This window comes from Coloeus monedula, assembly GCF_965178545.1.
Source record: "Coloeus monedula genome assembly, chromosome: 16".
Lineage (NCBI taxonomy): Eukaryota > Metazoa > Chordata > Aves > Passeriformes > Corvidae > Coloeus > Coloeus monedula.
Genome location: NC_138796.1, coordinates 14,958,823 through 14,974,124, shown reverse-complemented (window position 1 = coordinate 14,974,124; position 15,302 = coordinate 14,958,823). Strand labels below are relative to the sequence as shown.

General features: G+C 65.2%; 1 protein-coding gene across 1 annotated transcript; it reads left to right on the top strand.

Moving 5' to 3' along the window:
* Window positions 1–6,119: 6,119 nt before the first annotated feature.
* On the top strand, window positions 6,120–14,993 carry SBK1 (SH3 domain binding kinase 1; the record flags this gene model as incomplete). The annotated part of the gene is made up of 4 exons (XM_082291836.1): window positions 6,120–6,191; window positions 13,157–13,359; window positions 13,444–13,646; window positions 14,211–14,993. Exons 2-4 carry the CDS (start codon window positions 13,164–13,166, stop codon window positions 14,991–14,993), a joined length of 1,182 nt encoding a protein of 393 aa, XP_082147962.1. The 5' UTR covers window positions 6,120–6,191; window positions 13,157–13,163.
* Window positions 14,994–15,302: the final 309 nt, after the last annotated feature.

Sequence of the window (15,302 nt, the reverse complement as noted above, 5' to 3'; positions counted from 1 at the left end):
GCCAACACCCCTCCGGCACTGCCTGCCCTGCGGTTCCCCTCGCCCGGGCGCGGTGGCCACCGGCCCTGAGCGATGGATTCCTTCTGCTTCGTCTGCTTCCAGAAAGAGGAGCTGCAGCCCCTGCACCTGCACAGGTCAGTGCCGCCAGCCCGGGACAGCCCCGGGGGGGACACAGCGCTGCTGGGGACCCACGGTAGGGATGGCACGGGAACAGGGCACCGAGCCGGGCTGGGGACAGGGCCTGGCGCGGGCCGGGCCAAAGTTTCCTCTGGAGCAGTCCCAGCCTCTCCTGGCCAGAGGAGTCCGGAGCCGGTGCTGTGCCGGGGGAGGCTGCGCGCAGAGCACGTGTGTCCGTCCGGGATGGGCTTCCCTGGCAGCAGCTCACCAGGGAGCGCAGCGGGCATCCCGTGCCGTGCCGTGCCGTGCCGTGCCGTGCCGTGCCGTGCCGTGCCGTGCCGTGCCGTGCCGTGCCAGCTCAGCGGTGCTGCTGTGCCCATGAGAGCAGTGCGGCTGTGTGCACCCACGGCCTCCCGGAGCAATCCCACAACCATCCCAAATCCATCCTGGAGCCATCCCGCCCAGTCCCGCTCACCTGAGCAGGGTCCCTGGGCAGTCTCTGCTCCTCCCTGCCCGGCGGGGGCCGGGGACCCGGTGCACTTGGGGTCTGCACAAGGAGAGCCACGAGGCTCCCCGAGGCCTGTCCCTCTCGGCAGCAGCACCGGCGCTCGCCTCCCCCTTCCCCGAGATCTCCTCTCCCATCGGCGCTGCTGAGCGGCAGCCAAAGAGAATGTGCTGGTGCCGGAATTAGCCGGGCAGCCGGCAGGGATGCGGGGTGTGAATGCTGGCACATGTTGTGCCCAACTGCTCCTCCGTGGCACTGAGCCACTGCCGGCTCCTGTCCCACGCTGCCAGCCCCAACCAGAGCCCCTGCCTGCTCCAGCCAGGAGCCCTCCAGGCACTGGAGGTCTGGGGGTCTCAGGGCTGTCAGCTGGATCCATCCAGGCAGTCTGTCCTTCCTCCCGGGGCGCTGGAAGCTGTAGGATTTGTTTTGGTGTAAATCATGAGGTTTTGGAGCCTCAGTTCCCATGAGTCACTGCCCAGGTGGGGGGAACAGGGGTACCAGGAATCGAAGCAGGGGTACCAGGCCTGGGTGTGGGTGCTGCTGTCTGGAGGGGTGCACAGAACTCCCAGGACTCCTGTCCCATGGCCCAACCCAGGGTCAGAGCTGACCAGTGGCATCCAGCCTGTGTCAGGCCACAGGTGCCATGAGTTTGGCATTCTCAGCCAGGGAGGGAGCACCTGGGGTGGCAGTGTGGCGGCCCAGGGTCCTGCGTGGTGGCTGCAGGGACCACCCCTCCCTGCTCGGGGGGGGGGCAGCGAGGGATGGACACCCATGGCTTGTGCCCAGAGGCTTCTCCCTGTGCTGCCCTGCTTCAAGGTGGGCTGCACTGGGGTGTGGGTGTGTGTCCCGGTCCCTGAACAACCCCTTGGTTGTCACCAGCTTGTCCCTGAGACTGTTCCCATCCCGTGGGGACACAGCTGCCATTGCCTGCCACCTCCAGCACAGCCCCACCGGGGTGGGCTCCCCCGGGGTGACAGGAGGTGCTGTCGCCCGGCCCTGGTCCTGCCCCCTGGTCCAGGGGCAGTGCGTGGGCCTCACGCGTGGCTGCTGTGGCAGCGTGTCTGTCCCCCATGTCTGTCCCCCGTGTCTGTCCCCACGTCTCCTCCCCGTGTCTCTCCCCTCCGCCTGTCCGCCCGTGTCTGTCCCCACGTCTTTTCCCCTGTGTCAGTCCCCTGTGTCTCCCCCGCCGTGCCCGTCTCCCTGTGTCTGTCCCCGTTCCGGTCCCCGCGTGTCTGTCCCCCCGTGCCCGTCCCCGCAGCCTCTAGATGGTGCCAGGAGAACGGACAGCGAGCGGAGGCGGCGGGCGGGCGGTGCCGCGCGGTTTGGGGTACCGGGGTACAGGGGTGCCAGGGCGGGCTCCGTGGCTCCCCCCGTGCCCCCAGTTCAGTCCCTCCTTCCCCTCGAAGAAACGCGTTCTGCTTCCTTTCCCAAGCAGCCCATTCCAAAGAGACCCCTCCCGTCCCCTTCCATCCCAGCAGCTGTTCAACAGCCGTCATTGTGCTCCGGGTCAACACCGTTCCCAAGATCCCAAAAGCGTCCGGTCCTGCCCCAGCCCGGGCCGGGGATCCATCCTTAGGGCGCTGTGCCCCCGCCCTGCTCGGTCCGTCCCAGCCCCCGGGAGCACTGGACGGGCTCTGGGCCGGGGGCAGCAGCCCGAGGGTCGCTGACAGGGGCTTGGCGTGTGCCACCACCAGCGGGGCTATCCCACGGCTCCCGGGCTGCGTCCCCTCCCTGACCTTGCGAGCAGCCCCCGGGAATCTCCTCCCGGCTGTCACCGCATGGGATGGCAGCACGCCCGCGGGGGGACACCGAGCTGGGGGCTCTGAGTCCCTCGCCCCGCGCTCCGAGAAGCAGCTCCCAACCACCCCCTTCCCCCTGGGAATCCCCGTGGATGGGCGCTGTCCCCAGGGACCGAGGGGACACCCGGCGCCCCCGACGCGGGCGGTGCCCCCCGGGCTGGGGCGGGGGGTGCTGGCCCCGCAGGCGGGACACGCCGGAGCCCCCCGGGATGAGCGGGTCCCCTCCGCCCGTGCTGCGGCTCCCGGCGTGCTCCGCTCGCTCCTTCCCTCCCTCCTTCCCTCCGCTGCTCCTTCCCTCCCTCTTCCCTCCGCTGCTCCTTCCCAGCATCCCCGCAGCAGCCCCGGCAGGTTTGGCTCCTGTGACAGGCGGCGGGTGGCCCTGGGAGCCCGGCCCGCGGCCGTGCGGGGCTCAGCCCCTCGCCTCCCGCTCTGACCGAGCGATGCCGAAGGGACCAGCGACCTTCTCGCTGAGTTCCGAGGGGATTTGGCTCGCTGCGAATATTTTGGGCTTTCCGGGCCATTTCTCGCTGCCCACCCTGTCCGAGCACATCCCGTGGCACGAGCCGGATATTCCCTTTCCGAGCACAAATCCCAGGGGCACTCGTGGTCCCTCGGGGAGGCGGAGGCTCTTCGCACGGTTTGGGATTGCACGAGGTGATAAACATGTTTGATCTGGCTCCTTTCATCTCGTTAATCTTAATTAGTTATTAATATTCTGGGAGCGCTTTGAAGACCACGAGCTCGGTGCCGGCGCTCCCTGGTACGACTGGTGTTACTATGGCTCGGCGTATGTGTGACCCACGTGCTGCCACGGGGCACAGATGCCCCAGAGGGACCTGAGGAGCCCCACGGAGCCCCATGGAACCCCCCGGAGTCACATGGAGCCCTGCTGAGCCCCACGGAGGCCTGGCGAGCTCTGAGGAGCCCCGTGGAGCCCCACAGGTCCTTATAGAGCCCCACAGATCCCCACAGAGCCACGTGGACTCCCACAGAAGCTCAAGGAGCCCTGTTGAGCCCCACGGAGCCCCACACAGCCCCGCTGAGCCCCGTGGAGCCCACAGAGCCCCACGGAGCCCTACTGAGTTCCACAGAGCCCCAAGGAGTCCCAAAGAGCCCTGCTGAGCCCTACAAAGTCCCATGACGACCTGCTGATCCCCATGGAGCCCCATGGAGCCCTGATGAGTCCCACAGAGCCCCACAGAGCCCCATGGAGCCCCACAGAGCCCCACAAAGTCCTGCCAAGCCCCATGGAGTCCCACAGAATCCCACAAAGCCCTGCCAGGCCCAGCTGGTCCCAGCACCAGCTCAGCCCCTGTGTGCCCCGGGCACAGCACAGCCCTGTCCTCAAGCACCAGGGTGGTGACACCGGGAGCTGACCCACGTGTGGGCCGTGTGACATTGTCCCTGCAGCCCCCCCACGGTCCCTGGGCTGGCTCCCCGGGCACTGGCACCTCCCGCCTGACCTAGAAACAGCCCCGAGCTATAAATAGGGAGAGAGTTGACAGAGAGCTCAGAGGAGCCGCTCAGAACGCCGTGAGCGGGAGGCTGCGGGAGCCAGGATGGCCTGGCAAGGACAGGCAGGGGACACGGGGCGGAGAGAGGGGCCGTGGGAAGGGGCGAGGCTGGACTCACCCCATCCCTGGTGGCCCATGGAGCGGGGCATGAAAGGAAGGCGGCCGTGGCTTTCCCTGGCCTGTGGCTGCTGCTGCGGGGACACAGGGAGCACCTCAGCTCTGCCCATCTCCCACAGTTTTCCTCTTTCCCACACCTTCACTCAGATGCTTTCCTGCCCTGTGCCAGCCCGTCCCAGCCCCACGGCAGCCGCTCCGGGCACCGCCAGCTCCCACCCAGCCCAGGCCGGCTGGCTGGGTCACTGCGCTCCAGCATTTCTCCTCCCAGTGCCATTCCCATGCCTCCAGCCCGGTGGGAATCATCCACACTTAGAGCATCCCAGCCGCAGGAGCGGGGAGCTGTGGCAGGAACCGACGAGCGGAGGGGGATGGAGGGGACCGGCCCCGGGAGCCGCAGCCGCCCCTCCCGCGGCCCTGAGCGGGGCTGGCGGTGCCCCGTGAGCGGCTGCCGGGCGGGCAGAGGGTGACAGTGGCACAGCCGATGCCGGCACAAATGAAAGCGGAGCGTCGGAGTGTGATTCAGCCTCTTGCCTTAAAGTCATTCATGAAAAGACTTAATTGCTCTGCATCCTCAGCGCGAGCGGAGCAGAGCCATCCGTGAGTCAGTGCCGATGGCTCCCCGGCCCTCCCCGGTTTGTGGGGCCTCAGGGGGCAGTGGGACGGCCCCGGTCCCAGCGGAGAGGGCACAGCTGGTGTGTGGGAACAGTCCGTTGTCACCCTCGGAGGGTGGGGCAGCCCCACGACTGTGGGTCCCTTTAACGTGGCATCGCGGGAGCAAAGGGACCTGGCACCCAGCTGAGGGACCGGGAAGCCCCAAAGCAAATCCTGGCCTGTGTTAAACATCGCTGCTTAGCCTTGGTGGGCACAGAAGCAAAGCCGGGAAGACGAGGTGTGTCCGGGGATGTTCCAAGGGGGAGCACAATGCGAACGCCTCGCCTTCCTCCGGGAGAGCTGTCACTGTTCCCCAGGCTGGAGGTGCCTGGGAGCTCCTGGTGCCCAGCTCTGGCATCATTTGCCGAAAGTGTTGCCAAATTTAAGGCACCTGAATGGAAGCCTCCGGGATGTCTCTGCCTCACCTGGCATTCCCTGGCTTGGCTTGAATATTCCCACCATCCATGAGCCACGGGGGAAGCCACGTGTCCTGCACACATTGCGGAGCAGCATTTTAGGGGGCCGTCTGTGCCATGGTGGGCATCACTTGTGCCATGGTGGCACAGGGTGCCCAGAGAAGCTGTGGCTGCCCCTGGATCTCTGGAAGTGTCCAAGGCCAGGCTGGACATCGGGGCTTAGAGCAACCTGGGCTAGTGGAAGGTGTCCCATGGCAAGGGTTGGAACAAGATGATCCTGAAGGTCCCTTCTAAACCAAACCATTCCCTGACCCAGGGTGGGCATCACCCACACCGGGGGGGGGGGGGCATCACCCGTGCCAAAGGAGAGGGAACAGAGTCTCGGAGGAGCTCAAGGGCAGCGGGGCCCAGGGAAGCAGCGGGCAGCAGGACAGGGTCCTGTGCTTGGGCATTCCGGCTGCACAGCGCGGGTGACCCCCAGATGCTCCAAGCTGGGACTGTCGGGGTGCTCGGGTGGGGTAGGCTGTGAAGCCGCCCGCTGCGGAGCACGGCTCCCATCCCCATTGTCCCCAGCGCCGTGAGCTGCTCCGAGCCGAACCCGCGGGAGCGGAGCTCCGCAACCGGCGGGGAGGGGGCGGCTCAGCCCCGACTCCCCTTTCCTGGGCTGCTCCCGCTCCGACTCCCCCCGGCTACATCGGGGGGGCGGGGACAAGCAGCGCCCCGCATCCCGCATCGCTCATTCCGCATCCCCCCATCCCCGCGGGGCCGGCGGCGGAGCCCCCCCGCGCCTCCCGCTCCTCCCGCTCCGCGCTCCCTCCCCGGGGCGGCGCCGGTGCCGGTGCGGGCGGAGCGCGGCGCGGGGCGGGCGCTGCCGGGGGCTGCGGGGGGCGCCGCGCTCCGCTCCCTCCGCTCCCTCGGCTCCCTCCGCTCCCTCCGCTCCGCTCCCTCCGCTCCGCTCCTCCGGCGGCGGCGGGGCCGCGGCATGAGGAGCCCGGCGGGGCGGGCGGAGCGCGGCGGCGGCGGCGGCTCCTCTCCCGGCGGGGACGGGGCGCGGCGGCGGCTCGCCCCTCCGGTAAGGTGGCGGTGCGGGCACGGGGGTGCGGGCACGGGGGTGCGGGGATGAGGATACGGGGATGGGGGTGCGGGCACGGGGGTGCGGGGGGCGCTGCCCGCCCGGTACCGAGGCCGCCCTTTGTTTGCCCGCACGGCGCGGGGAGGGGACAAAACCCCCATCCCGGCACAACCGGCGCTCCGGGCTGAATGGAGCGGGGTGGGCACCGCGCGGTGCGGGCGCTGCCCCCGGGATCGGTCGCCCCCCCGCCCCGGGTCCCTTCTGCGGCCGGTGGCACCTGCGCCCCGGGCGGCCCCGGTACGGCGGGGGGGCGAGGGGGAGGGACGGGGACGGAGGGGCGTGAGTGACACTGAGCGGAGCTGGGGCCGCGGGGCTGCTCCCCGGGGGCTCCCGGCGGGTTTCGGGGGTCTGGAAGGGTGCGCTGAGCTGGAAGGCAGCTGGGAACAGGGGAAGGGGAGAGCAGGGAGAGGCGGCCTCGGGGGCAGCTCAGGCCGTGTCCCCTCGTGTCCCCTCATTGTGTCCCCTTGTGTCTCCTCATCACCTCCCCATCTCATCTCCCCTTGTTTCCCCTCATGTTCCCTCACCTCCCCTTGTCTTCCCTCACCAGCTTCCTGTCCTCCCTATTACCTCCCCTCATGTCCCCTCATGTCCTCCTGTCATCTCCCCTCATGCCCCGTCCATCATCTCCCCTCGTTTCCCCTCATTGTCTCTCCTCATCGTGTCCTCTCTTGTCCCCTCATCATCTCCCCGTGTCATCTCCTCTCGTCATCTCTCCTTGTCTCCCCTCGCGTCCCTTCATCACATCCCCTCCTGTCTCCTTGTGTCCCCTCATCACCTCCCCCATCTCCCCTTTCACCTCTCCTGCTGTCCCCTGCTGTCCCCTGGCCGCAGGGCCGGCCTCCATCCCACACCGGCGTCTCCCCGGCCGCAGCGGGGAAGGGGGAGCGTGACCCACTTTCCTCCAGGTCCGGCCTCGCTGCCGCCGTGGCCGCGGGCGGGCGACGCCAGCCGGGAGCCCCAGCACAGCTCGGGGACTTGGGGCAGGGTGGCCCGGCCCCAGCACCCCTCTGTCCCGGCATCGGGGTGCTGCCCACGGGGAGGAAAAGGTCGGAGCTGGGTGTCCGCGTGCCGAGCCCCCGACCCGCCCGGTGTCACCGTGCCCTGCCCGGGGTGCTGCGGGAGGAGACCACGCAGTGGTGGGAGCATCCTCCTTCATGGGAGCATCCCGGTCGGCGGGAGGCTGAGGAGGGGGCGATGCCCGGGCTGCACAGGGCACACAGAGCCCCCGGGAGTGGAGTCAGGGCTGGGTTTTGTGGCAGAGGGACGTGTCCCTGTTGTCTCCAGGAGCGAGCGGGGCCGAGGGCCGGCTGGCCCTGCCGTGGGGTCGGGCAGGTGCCGCTCGGGGCGTTTGTCTTTGCAGATCCCACCCGTGCGGTGCTGCCGGCGCTGGCGGAAGAGTTTTGGGAGGGAGATGATGACAGGCTGATGAAACCAATCAAACAATGAAGTAATCATAAATCCCCGGTGCTGGCGGCAAAGGCGGGAGGAGCTGCAGGCTGGAGGAGCTGAGGTCCTAACAAAGCCATCCTGCTCGGCAGCAAAAACCCCGGGAGGCCGAAGCACTGAAAGGCAGCCAAGGTCCTGTCATCGGGGCCGATGGACGGAGACAGCCCAGCGTGGATGAGGGAAAAATCCTGCTGGCAGCTCTGGGAGAGCAGTGCAGAGGGCACAGGGAACCGTGGCAGGAAGGAGGAGTGGTGGCTCCCCGGGAGCTGCCGGAGGAGAGAGTCCTGGCACTGCTTTGTTTGCTCTTCCCAAATTTGTCTGCGAAACCTGAATCCTGGAACCAAAGGCTGAGGAAGCTTGTCACAGGCTGATGGCCAGGATGGGAGATGGTTCCTGCAGCGGGGGACACTATGGATGGGTGTGACAGGGCCTGACCCTGCCCTGCAGCTGGAACATCTGCACCGAGGGGAGAGCAGCTCCTGCCGACTGGGAGCCCGCGCCTGGCAGGGCGTTCATTGGCTTTGCCGAAGACAATCCTGCTGCTGAGCAGGCTGCTCTGGTCTAAGCAAGGAGCTGGTATGAGAATTGCTGGATAACTTGGAATTTGGTGCCAATTCAGTCCTAAACTGGGGGCACTGGGGAGTCCCAGCTGCTGCGGGTGCTTCGGTGGAGGTTTGGTGCTGGCTCCGGTGGTGTCAGCGGTGCTCCAGCATTTCCCGGTGCTGTCCCGCTGCTGTGGGGCCAGCTGGACATGGAGATGTGCCCCATCCACAGCCTCTTGGGGGTGGCTGCTCCTCCTGGGCTGCGGGATGCTGGCAGAGTGGCTGTCCCCAAACCACTGCCAGCAGCCAATGTCCCTGTGCCGTGCGTGACCAGCCACCTCCAGGACACACTCGGCTTGTCCTGAGTGGCTTTGGATGGCCCTGGGCTGGCACGGGGGTGCAGGAACCTTTCCCTATGCCTGTCTTGGTGCTTTGGGTGAAGCGGGAGGTGGTGGCCAGCCTGGCTGGAGGCTGCTGCCCGTGGCGGGCACTGGTGGCTCCAAGCCGCAGCGAGATTCCCGTCCTGCCCACCACAGCCACGTTGTCCTCGTTAGGCCAAGGTGCCTTTGCAAGCCCTCCCTGGGCTCCAGCGTGCCACAGCCCCCGGGAAGCACAGCTCATATCTGGTGTGCGGATCCCAGCGGCATGGAAGAGAGGAGAGGATGTCCCTGGAACGGGGTCAGGCAGGAATGGAGGTGGCAGGGGCTGGAAATGGAGTGGGGCGCTGGGAGGCAGCAGCTCAACGTGGGGCACGGCCAAAGCACCACTGGCCCCTCGTCCCAGTGACACCAGGGTGGTGCTGGCATGTGGAGAACTGGGAGAGGGGATGGCTCCGGCAGGGCCCGGGGTGTGACTTTGCTGGCTCAGTGCGTGGTTTAGGGGAAACAGGGCAGGTTTGGAAGCTGGTTGGGGTGTGGAGGGAGGGAGCTCCCTCCTTATGGGTGCCCTGGCCTCCAGCCTGCTGGGCTTGGGTGGGAGTCGGTGTTACCTGCTCTTAACTGAGGGTTTGGGGATGGGAAAAAGCGAAATTCAAGCTCTGCCAAGTGCAGGGACAGAGCAGTGTGGGCCTGTGCCCATCCCACTGCTGCATTTCACATTTCTCCTCTCTTTAAAGAGGAATCTGGGTCTTGCAGAGCCCCTGCCTTGCATAGATTTTCCCTTCATCTTCCCAATTCCTTGTCCCAGAGCAGCCCCTGGTACGAGTCCCAGCCCCTGCCGCTCAACCCTGCACCAGGCTCAGCCCAAACCCTTTTCCTGTAACCTCCCTCAATAACCGGGTTGTTTTTCTGTCAGTCTCTGATGTGGCCAGAGGGATTTTTTCCCCCTTTCCCTCTTAATTTCCAAGCAGCCGCTGCTCCAGCAGCCTCTGCTGCGGGAGCCTGGGGCAACTCTCCCGGGCGGCCTCTGCTCCTCTCAATGAGCTCTTAATGAGTTTGCAATTAGTTATCGGCAGAGCCGATGTGCCCAGGGCTGGGCGTGCGGCGGAGCGGGATGTGGAGCGGGATACAGAGCAGGGCAAAGCATCCCCCGGCAGGGAACAGCGCTGGGGCAGGACTGGAGGTGCCAGCCTCAGCTCCTGGCAGGATGCTGGGCTCTGGGTACGGGATAATGTCCTTCCGGGATCTGCTCCACCGTGCTGGGGATGGAGCCGGGAGGTTTGAGAAGAGGAGCGGCAGCTGCCGACGGAGACGAGTGGCTGCCTATAAATACCTGCCAGGGAGCAAGGAAGAGGTGGGTGGATTATCCTCCTCACTCAATGAGATAAACGGTTCTGAAGCTTAAACACAGAACAATTTTAGTCTGAATAGTAGGAGAAATGGCTCAGGATGCGGAGATGACGGCAGGAACCGCCTGTGGTGAGCGGCAGGTCCCGGGGCCACGTGGCAGCAGCTTCACTGCCTCTTTGTCATTCCCGGCATCTTGAGCCGCGGGGGGCTTTGCCAGGACTCAGGCGGGATGCGCATCCTTCCTCCCTGCTTGGGAAAGCTCCTTCAGGAACACCTGAAACACCTGAGCTGGAGAGGGTGGGTTTAGCTTCCTCCGGGCACGGTGCTGACTCCTCTCTTCCAGGGATTTGGGGCGGGAGAGGAGCTGGGGTGCCGGGAAAAGGCCCCGTTTTGGCTCTGGACTGACCCGATCTGGCGCGTGGCCACACAGGTGGTCCTTGCTGTGACTGGCCTGGCTGCAGAAGGATGTGGGACCTCAACCCTGTCCAGGCCAAGCTGGTGGCATCTCCTGCCACACTGGCACTGCTGTCCCTCCGTGTCCGCTATTCCCGCATCCCTGCTGTCCCTGGGAGTGCACAGAGCTGGAACCGCGCTCTCGCCGCCTCCCGCTGCTGCCCCGCTTCGCTGCTCACATCGAACCCAACATGTTTTTAAGAGCCTTTCAATTTTTAATGAAAACTTCTGCGTTTACGCTTTCCTTGGCCTCGGCGCGTCGGTATTTTGGTCGCCGCCGCTGTTCGGCTTCTCCTGGGATCGGCGATGGCTCCGTGTTCCTGGCGGCCCTGACGAGGTGGGGGGTGTTGTTCGGAGCTCGCCATGCCGGCGGCACTGCGGCAGGATCCCGGCACATCCCAATCCCTGGCAGCACATCCCGGTGCCAGCTGTGCCAGCCCACGCCGCAGCACGGGACCGGACTTGGCGGGATCCCTGCTTCCCATGGATGTTCCTCGGTTGCTGGTTGGGAAGGAGACACCTGGAAACCCCAACAGGCTGAGCCAAGGGGAAAAGCAAACAGCCCTTGACTTGGAGAGCCCTTCCACACGCCGCCAGTCCTCCCTCTCCTCTCTCCCATCCAACCAGCAGGGTTTTTCCTCAAACCCAACCTTCCCGACTTGAATAACTGCATTTCAATGCCGGTTAATTAAGGGACATTGATGAGCGCAATTGTAAATCCAAGCGTAGCCGGAATTCTTCGTGCAGGATGCTGGGGGCTGTTCTCAGCCCTGCCTCCAGCGAGCTGCTGCTGATCCACCTCCACCTCCAGCACCCAGACGCTGAGATGGTGCTCCTCTGCCAGGGGGCCAATGAAACACTATGGAGATGAGCTGCTTCGGAGATCTTATGAGTCAAACTGTTACATTTTTGGAACATCATGATGTTGAAGTTCCTTTTCTATTTTTTCCCCAACTTCCCAGGGAAAAAATATAACTATAATAAGTGAAGAAGCTGAGCTTTGGTTTGGGATGACAGGCGGCTTGGTGGGGGGAAGGAAGGAAGGAGGGAAAGTTGGAGATCCAACTCAGTCTTGTTGAGAAGGAGCTGGGAGGATCCTTGTGTGTGATCCTGGCTGTGGGGTGCTGCAGGCGCTGTGTGGGGTGTCTGCACCATTTGGGGTGGCTGGCGCAGCCCCTGAATGGGGCTCAGCCCATGGGCACCACCTGGGCTCTCTCTGTCCATCCTCATGCACCTGCAGCCACCCAGTGCCCTCCCCACGACCCTGGCTGCCCGGGGTTTGTGCTCGCAGGGTGATGGAGGGTGAGGCAGTGCCCTGAAGACATCAGAGGAGATGCTGGAGCGGTTCCACTGCTGTGGTGGGTGACTCCGAGCTTGGATCTTCTTGTGAGAATGCTCAGAGTGAGGAGAAAACCATCCCTGGTTTGTCAGGAGTGAGGAATGTTGGTGGTGTTGTCCATGTGCTGCTGGCTGGGCTGGCCTCTGCTCTGCTTTGGTGAGATCCCACCTGGAATACTGTATCCAGCTGTTGGTCCCCAGCACAGGAAAGACATGGATATGTTGGAGCAAGTCCAGAGGAGGCCACAATGATGATTATTGGGATGGAACACCTCTGCTACGAGGAAAAGCTGAGAGAATTTGGATTGTTCAGCTTGGAAAAGAGAAGACTCCAGGGAGACCTCAGGGCCCTTCCAGTGCCTCAAGGGGCTTCAGGAGAGCTGGAGAGGGACTTTGGACAAGGGTCTGGAATAGCTTCCCACTGCCAGAGGACAAGGGGGAATGGCTTCCCAGTGCCACAGGGCAGGTTTAGGTGGGATATTGGGAAGGAATTGTTCCCTGGGAGGGTGGGCAGGCCCTGGCACAGGGTGCCCAGAGCAGCTGTGGCTGCCCCTGGATCCCTGGTAGTGTCCAAGTCCAGGTTGGACGGGCCTTGGAGCAACCTGGGCCAGTGGAAGGTGTCCCTGCCCATAGAACAAAATTGGCTTTAAGGTTCCCTCCAACCCCAAAGCAGTCTGGGATTCTCCACAGCAGAGTGTCTGGCACCCTGGCTGGGGAAGGCTGGGAGCTGGTGCTGGTGGATGGTTGGAGACGTACGAGGAGGGATTTGCTGCAGACATTGTGTCCTCCTTGGTGCCCGTGGCATGGCCCTGGCTTTGCCCTGGAGTGCCACTGGCTGGGGTGAGGCTCAGCTCCGGAGGGGCTCGGTATTGGAACAGACAGGGCTGGCCCTTGGGGTCTCCAGTGGGGACCACAGCAGCAGAGGGGAGCCCCAAAGGGCTTTAGCTCTTGTCCTGCACGGTGGCTGTGAACACACCAGGCCCAAGAAAATGTGTCCGTGTGTGTGTCCCTGGCTGTATCCATGTGTGTCCTTGTGTGTGTCCATGTCCCATCTTCCTGTCCCTGTCTCTGCCATGTCCAGAGCCCTCCCTTTGCCCCCAAACACCCACACAGCTGCAGCCCCTGCGGAGGCTGGAGCATCCCCTCCAGAGCCACTGGGCTGGTGGCCCCTGGGGACAGAGGGGTGGCACCCAGTGGGAGCTGCTCAGCACCAGCCTGGCAGCCCAATCCCCCTTTGCAAGGAGCCGTGGCTGCAGCCCTGGGGAAGGGACAGGATGGGATGGGATGGGATGGGATGGGATGGGATGGGATGGGATGGGATGGGATGGGATGGGAGGGGATGGGAAGGGACACAATGGTTCTGCAGCCCCCACGGAAGCAGTGCAACTCTGCCTTGCAGCGCAACCATGAGCGCGGGCTCGATTGAGCAGGAGCCCTCGCGCAAGCTGGGCTGCTGCGGGGTGCCCCTCATCACCGAGGACATGCAGTCCCTGGCCATCCGCACCCTCTCGGGCACCGACATCACCAAGCACTATGACCTCATCCGCGAGCTCGGCAAGGGCACCTACGGCAAGGTGGACCTGGTGTCCCACAAAAGCACAGGTGAGGGGAACGGGGCGTGTGCCGGGAGCGGAGTGCCCGGTGTGTCCCAGCCGAGGGCTCACTCCTGTCCCCTGCCATCTGCAGGCACCAAGATGGCCCTGAAGTTCGTCAACAAGAGCAAAACGAAGCTGAAGAACTTCCTGCGAGAATTCAGCATCACCAACACGCTCTCCTCCAGCCCCTTCATCATCAAGGTCTTCGACGTGGTCTTCGAGACCGAGGACTGCTACGTCTTCGCTCAGGAGTACGCCCCCGGCGGGGACCTCTTTGACATCATCCCGCCTCAGGTGGGACCCCCGGCACCTCCCGTGGGAGCCTTTGTGGGGTGTGGGGCTCAGGGGGTGCTGGGCAAAGCTGCCCCTGTGGGAGGGGGGCAGGTGTGGGGACTGGGCACCCCTATCTGGGCTAGGCTTGACCACAAGCACCTACAAACAAGTGTGGGACCCAGCACCCATCCCCTGGGTGGCCTAAGATCCAGCACCTATCCCTAGGATGGCCTGAGACCCATCACCCTTCTCCTGGGGAAGCTGTGGCTGCCCCATCCCTGGCAGTGTCCAGGGCCAGGTTGGACAGGGCTTGGAGCAACCTGGGACAGTGGAAGGTGTCCCTGCCCACGGCAGGGGGTGGAACTGGATGATCCTTAAGGTCCCTTCCAACCCAAACCAACCTATGGGGAGCCTGAGACCCACCCCCCATCCCTTGGGTGGCCCAGGACCCACCACCATCCCCTGCCTCAGGGCACCCAGATAAAAGCACCCATGACCATGGGGCCGCAGAAATGTGGGTGCCTGGGCCGGGTGGGACCCCACGGGGCTCGGTAGCGGGTGGCTGACGCCGTGTCCTCCCCGCAGGTGGGGCTCCCCGAGGAGCTGGTGAAGCGCTGCGTGCAGCAGCTGGGCCTGGCCCTCGACTACATGCACAGCAAGAGCCTGGTGCACCGGGACATCAAGCCGGAGAACGTGCTGCTCTTCGACCGCGACTGCCGCCGCGTCAAACTGGCCGACTTCGGCATGACCCGCAAGGTGGGCTGCCGGGTCAAGCGCATCAGCGGCACCATCCCCTACACGGCGCCCGAGGTGTGCCAGGCCGGCCGGGCCGAGGGCTTCGCCGTGGACACCAGCATCGACGTCTGGGCTTTCGGAGTGCTCATCTTCTGCGTCCTCACCGGGAACTTCCCCTGGGAGGCGGCGGTGGCGTCCGACGCCTTCTTCGAGGAGTTCGTGCGGTGGCAGAAGGGGCGGCTGGCGGGGCTGCCCTCGCAGTGGCGGCGCTTCACGGACAGCGCCCTGCGCATGTTCCAGCGCCTGCTGGCCCTCGACCCTGAGAAGCGCTGCCCTGTCAAGGAGGTTTTCTACTTCATCAAGTGCGACCTCATGGCTGAGGTGCGGTGCCGGCCCTCCTACCGCTCCCGCAAGCACGCCAGGGACAAGCTCCCGGCCGGCTCCCACTGCCACGAGGCCACCGGCTCCTGCACCCCTGCCCCGCTCAAGAGGACCGTCCTGACCGAGGGGAGCGGAGCGCGTGGCCCTGAGCCCGGCGCAGCCGCCCCGGGCACGGCGAGCAGGACAGATGGACGGCAGGACAAGGGCAAGGGGCAGATGGTCCTGGCCACAGCAATAGAGATCTGCGTGTGACGGCGGCGTGTGGCATCTGCACGACCCGCCCCGTCCCCCCGCCCTGGGGACAGGGATGGGGGGAGCACATCGTGGTGGTGGCACGAGCCGGGACCGGGCTCTGGGTCTCCCAAAGGAAAAAAAAAAAAGGAAAAGAAACACAATGGAAGAGGAAAAGGACAGAACTGGTTGCGCTCTGTAGCGCTGAGGATGCCGATCCCCCCGTGCCGCCTGGGCAAGGCCAGTGGCCGGAGCCCAGCCAAGGGCACCGCTCGCTGCTGGGGAGGCTGGGGGCACCCACAGCCCTGCCACGGCTGTGCTGCCCCCTCC